The 6,000-nt window shown below is 35.5% G+C and overlaps 1 protein-coding gene across 3 annotated transcripts in view; it reads left to right on the top strand.

Moving 5' to 3' along the window:
• TLK1 (tousled like kinase 1) overlaps positions 1–5,258 on the top strand; it is a 67,989-nt gene extending 62,731 nt beyond the window's left edge. For all 3 annotated transcript variants that reach the window (XM_054278060.1, XM_054278061.1, XM_054278059.1), the window contains exons 19-21: positions 117–228; positions 501–608; positions 3,503–5,258. In XM_054278060.1, the coding sequence (XP_054134035.1) occupies positions 117–228; positions 501–608; positions 3,503–3,679 (397 nt within the window). In that variant the 3' untranslated portion in view covers positions 3,680–5,258. The remainder of the gene's footprint in view (positions 1–116; positions 229–500; positions 609–3,502) is intronic.
• The last annotated feature ends 742 nt before the right edge of the window (positions 5,259–6,000 follow it).

The raw sequence follows: 6,000 nt of genomic DNA on the forward strand, positions 1-6,000 counted from the left end.
GCTGTACAATTGTCAAAAGCTCAGAGATGTGTAGGTAAGGTGTTTGTACAGTTGGATAATTGAGCACATTCTAGAGATGCCATACTTAGAGACTGAAATGCTGTTTTGTTTTCCAGGTACTTGCCTCCAGAGTGTTTTGTAGTTGGCAAAGAGCCACCAAAGATTTCTAATAAGGTTGATGTGTGGTCAGTTGGAGTAATCTTTTTCCAATGCCTTTATGGTAGAAAGGTAAGGAAATCTTTAGAAAATCTAAAGAGTTTTAGTGTAGGTGCCTGTTCTCACTAGACTGTAAAGACATGAATCTACATGGAAAATTACTTGTGTTACTTTTGGCAGTGTACATTGATTTTGCAAAATCTTAGAAAATGTTGCCTGTAACTTTTTTATTTGCAAGGTAGTTGGCAGTTTGTATACTGCAACAACTTAGTATAGGATAAATATTTACGAAATCAAAGTAATTGGATAAATCTCCTGAAAAAAATCATGTGCTTGTTTTGCAGCCATTTGGCCACAATCAATCACAGCAAGATATCCTACAAGAAAATACAATATTAAAAGCCACAGAAGTTCAATTCCCTGTCAAACCTGTTGTAAGCAATGAAGCCAAGGTAACTTTTACTATAGTCTCTGAGTAAAACATTCATCTTGAAGGATTCAGTAAAATTGTTGTTAACCCAAGAATGCTGTAGGACATAATAACTGTGTAGAAGAACGTACTTGAGAGCTAGTATGTGGATGTTTTTATTTAAGCAATTTTATTCTGGGACTTCTCCAAATCATGTACTTCAAAGCAAAACTATATTTATATATTCCAGAAATTTGCAAGTGGTTTTTAAGTAGGCCACCTCAAAAATGGTCTGCTTTACTTTCTCTCAGAAGACCTTATGTGTCTCACTCAGGCTGTCTTCTAGAAGTTCTTGTGAAATGCTGCTGCTAACAGTAGCAATTTCTTTCTGAAAACAGTGGATGTTAATTCTCTGCAGCCTTATTGGCTAGGAAAACTACTTGACTACCAGGTACTTGAAGGATATGGCCTCTAGTACTCTTTCCTTTGAAAGGTTGTAGTGTGTGCATGTTAACTTATGTCTGAGTTTAGAAACATGAATTTGAGATTAAGAATTTAGAAGATATTTTGATGCTGATTCAGGAAATAAGACTGCCAATATAGTTGCTCTGCTGCAAAGGTGTCAATTCCTCTACACATACTGGCTATTCAGAAACAGAAAGGTGGTTTCCCAAATGATTACTACTGTGAGCATCTGTAACACAAATCCAATTCTGTGAAAGTGGAAGAAAATATTATGTGTTACTTGCTTGTAAAAACTCTCCCAATTTTTGAAAGATATATTCACGACCAGATGCAATTGTTGTGCTCTTTGAGGAAAAAAATGCCAAGATAGTAGAATGCTTATTCAAGTTTCTGCAACTAATTAAACATACTTGGATTTGGGATGCACCAAAACTTTAGGAATGTTAAGATTCAGCTTCTCAAGATTAAAAAGAAAAGAAACATATTACTACAGGCAGTAGCTTGCCAACAAAATAAGTATTTTGGGTACATAAACTTGCTGTTACAAGTGGTGGTATATTTCTGTTAATTATATTTTCTAAAAGTAGTGTTAGTGAGGGAGTTGCAGTTAAAGTTATGAAAAACTGGTTGAAGAATTGTAGTTAGAATTGGGTTCTTTTTTTAATTGAGGTTTTTGTTTGCTGTTGGTTTTTCACTGGCATTTGAAAAAACTATCCCTTGAGTGCAGTAGACAAACACACATCATGTTACTGATACCTTTACATAGTAAGAGTTTATATCTGTGTCTTTTAACTTTGCCTTTCTTTGTCATTAATAGTTATTATACGGAGGATCTTAGGAAAGAGGAGACGGTTCAGGATGGAGAATTGGCAACTTTTTGCATTCCCTGTGTATTTGCATGGTCTGTTTGTTTGAAAGACTAAAATAAACTTCCAGTATTCTCAACTCATATTAACCATTGTCATGATAGCTGTGAGAGAGGGAGAAATTATTCTCTGGTGGAAATGCTGTAAAACAATTTCAGACTAACTTCTTAATGTAGACCATTTACAATGACTGTGTAGAATCCAAATTGTTTTTCAGATTTATAGGCCTGGCAGTTGGAAAAGAACAGCTTGTAAACTGAAATTCTGATTTGGAAAACAGAGAGATTAAATAAATATGGAACCTCAAATGACATTGTTAGTTAGTTTTCAGACTGTAACTGTCCTTTGATCCTCCTCACTGTTTCCTGTTTTGTGCAGTGGTCTCCTTTGCTTCACACTTGTGTGGCTGCAGTGCCACAAAACTGTGAAGTATTTTAAAAACATTTCAGACACAAACTGTTACTCTGAGGATCTTGAGAATAACTGTTTACAGTTCATTTGTTTTGAAGGATTTACTGTGAAGAATTTGATTAAAATCTGTAATATCCAAGAACATGTGAATATCTACTAACAGATGTGCATGATTTTTATGTTGTACTTGTTCATGCTGGATATGCAAATATTAGAAGTAAAATCTAGCATGATTCTTTGGAACTTGTATCACAGATTTTCTCCTTTAATCTCTAGATTTTAATTGGAGCAAAGAACAAACAGCTGAACAGATTTATCAAAGAAGACATATGTAGTTCTTTTAAATTAAGTTCTAAATTAAGTAATGATGTGCTAATCAGTTCTGTAGCAATAATAAGGATTTTCTGTCATTAAATGTTGAAGCCCAGGCTCTCAGGAGACCAAATGTTCTGTGTGTGCTAGACATAAAACTTGACAGAAACTTTCAGCATAAAATGATTGGCATAGGTCATATGGACCTAGATGTAGGGATGACATAGTGAATTTAGCTACAGAGTTTTTCACTTGATTAGTTAATTTTAAGCAGGTGTGATTGAATTTTTCATGGGAAGAGAGTTTCAGCAAGGTAGTGGTTTCCTAAATATTCTTTACATAATGCCTATTGAGCATGGCAACCATCAATGTCAGTTTCATGTTTTGCTATACCCTGTCATGGCACATGTGGAAATGCTTGTTTTCAAAAGTCAGCTAAAGCACTGAAATTCTGTCTCTGCATCATCCACCTATTCTTCCCCACTCAATGGTTTTAGAAGCTCATTGGAGAAAGTAGAAAGGTCTCCTTTTTCAATCCTCTGGCACTTGGTTTTTATTCATCTGTTCAGGCATAAAACATGCAAAAATCTAATTGGGTGAGGTGCTAATGTTTTACTTGTAAATATAGTTCCTAAACATGGAAATAAATATTTGATGTGTGATTATTTAAAGCAAATTAATTTGCTGATTTTTTTCTTTCAGCCATGATGTTATATTTCTTCAGCGGGCTCAGCAGCAAAATGTTATATTGTCACTTGAATTGAATGATTTAAGAAAAAGAATGTGTTTAGAAGCTAGTTTATCCAGGAGGACTTGCCTATTTGCCTGAAAGCAAATAGAAGTATTTGGAATGTTACTGTAACTTTCTACATTTCTTTTCTAGGCCTTTATCAGACGCTGTTTAGCATACCGAAAAGAGGACAGATTTGATGTCCACCAGCTGGCTAATGATCCTTATCTTCTCCCTCATATGAGGAGATCAAATTCTTCAGGAAACTTGCATATGACTGGCCTAGCAGCATCCCCTACACCACCTACTTCAAGCATTATTTCGTACTGAAATTTCTCCAGCTGAGGAATGGGATGATACCTTTGTTTAGTTTTCAGATGCAGACTTGAGCTTGAAAGCATTTGAGTGTTTTTACACAGGACAAGTTTGATAACGGTGTTTTCAGACTGAAGTCCTCCTACATAGTGTCATTTGTATGATTGGAGTGGATCATGGACTGTGAATAAATGTGCCCTTCTGAGAAACACCGTTAAACATTGAAGGATGAAGGATGACACTTCCTGTTACAAACTAACAGGTATACTGTGTTTAAGACTGAAGAAAGGTTTTTAGTTTTTTTCTGGGGAACATTGTAAATAATCTTTTTAATACTTTAAAGTACATTTGGTGGATACTGGAAAGTTCTAACATGAAGGGTAGTTTTTCATTATTTAAATAAAAAAGGGTAGTGAGCAAATTTGAAAACACAGGAAAAATTTTGTGCCTGGTTATGAAGTAAATGAACTGCCATCTTTCCAAGACATTGATCTTTCAAAACCAAAGTAAGAAATGTGAGATGGTGAAAGATAATGTTCAACATCAGATTTTTCAAATAAAATTAGACTATTTTGTTTGGCTACTCAGGCTTGTACCTCCAAAAATGTTGTGGTGTTCCACTGAATTTAGATTGGAAGGGTGATATGGAATTCCTGGTACTTACTTCTCAAATAGATTGCTAATTTTGAAATCCATTCGGTTTTTTTTAAATACTATACTTGCTGTGGTATTGAAACTTGAGAAACCTTCCAGGCTTCTAATAAAAGCAAGCAACAGTATGAAACCAAATGCAAACAGGTCATGTATAATGTTCTATGCAGGAATAATGATAAATTCCCTTCTAGCTCTACTGTAAATTGTTGTACAGATGTCACATTTTCAGTTAAATTTCAGCAACTTATTCCTGTACAAATGTTTAAAGTATGGCTTTTTCTAATTGGATATTGTATTTTTTTTAAGTCTCCCTCAAGGCGCTTTTAATTGCTGCTAAATGACGTTGCTTTTACTTTTACAAGAGTCAAATGACCTCCTTCAGGTGCGAGTCAATTGTATGAGAGATGGAGCAGAGGCAATCGTTATCAATCAAGGCATGTACAGCGATCTGTGTTGGCAATTTACAGTACAGTTCCTTCAGTCCGTTCGCTGCGTTCTCCTCCTGCAGAGCGCATCAATAATAGGTGTAGAAGTTGCTCATGGTTATTCTCTATTTCTGGAAGTTCCTATCAACAAGGAAATGTTTCTTGTGGCTTGTACAGATATTTTAAAATGTGAAACATTTTCTAACTGCCTTGTATGGTAGAAACTTATTTTTCAGAACAGTGTATCTCTCTCCTGTTCACTATTCTTTTTACTATCCCATTCTTGATGCTGAATACCTATATGTAATTTTGTCCATGTTGCAGAAAGAGGAGGCTGTATTACCACAGGTTTTCATTTAGTATTGTACAGTTAAACTGTTGCTCTTGTTTCTGATGTTGCAAGCCATTTTGTTTTCATTGTATATAAAGAAATGTTAACTGTCTCTTTAAAATGCTGCTGAATTGTAGAGAATGTAGCCAAAACAGTAATAAACAACAGGCAGTTGAAATTTCAAGGTTTTCATTGTGTGCTTTTACATTTCAGCATAGGGCAAATCACATAACCATATCAGTGAGCAACACAAAAATACTTAAAATCTTCTTAATTACAAACAAAAGGCCAATAATACAATAATTAATTTAAGTAATATTGGAGGTGAAAGGGGAAGATTCATGAAACTTAAAGCATCTGTCATGATGAGGTAACCAAAATTTCATTTGATTGAATGGACTGCACAGTTACAGCTTGTAAGTATTTCAGTGGTTCTTTTTGAAATATTGAGCTGAGGGATAACATTAGCTCATAGAGTTATTAGAAAATTAGATTCAAACAGAATACCACAACTCCATCCTTTCCACTCTGTACAGCACAAGGCTGAGTGCAGAGTTAAAGAAAAATGTGCTATAGCTGTAAGTTCATGTTAAATTTCATTCCTTCTTATTCAGCATGTTGGTAACTGAAATAGAATTGATGGTTTTACCATGTGAAAATACGTTGGATAGTAGAAGCTGTGTTTTTATTTTGTGAACGCTGGTCAATATTTTGACTTTCTGAGAAGTGCTTTTGAGGCTCGCTGGAAGTCGGGAAATGCACGGTGGCAGTGCGGGCACCGGAACAGCGCGGCCCGGGGAGCTCCGCGCCGCTGCCACCCGAGTGGCAGCCTGAGCAGGTGACTGCGTGTTTTAACATCAGCAACCCCGAAAAGGAAAGCACGTTTTGGTATTTAAAGCATCCTACGTGTTCGTGCTCCAGCTTTG

Source organism: Melozone crissalis, unplaced genomic scaffold (genome assembly GCF_028551555.1).
Source record: "Melozone crissalis strain CALT ecotype California unplaced genomic scaffold, PUWL_Pcris_2 ptg000023l_1, whole genome shotgun sequence".
Classification (NCBI taxonomy): domain Eukaryota; kingdom Metazoa; phylum Chordata; class Aves; order Passeriformes; family Passerellidae; genus Melozone; species Melozone crissalis.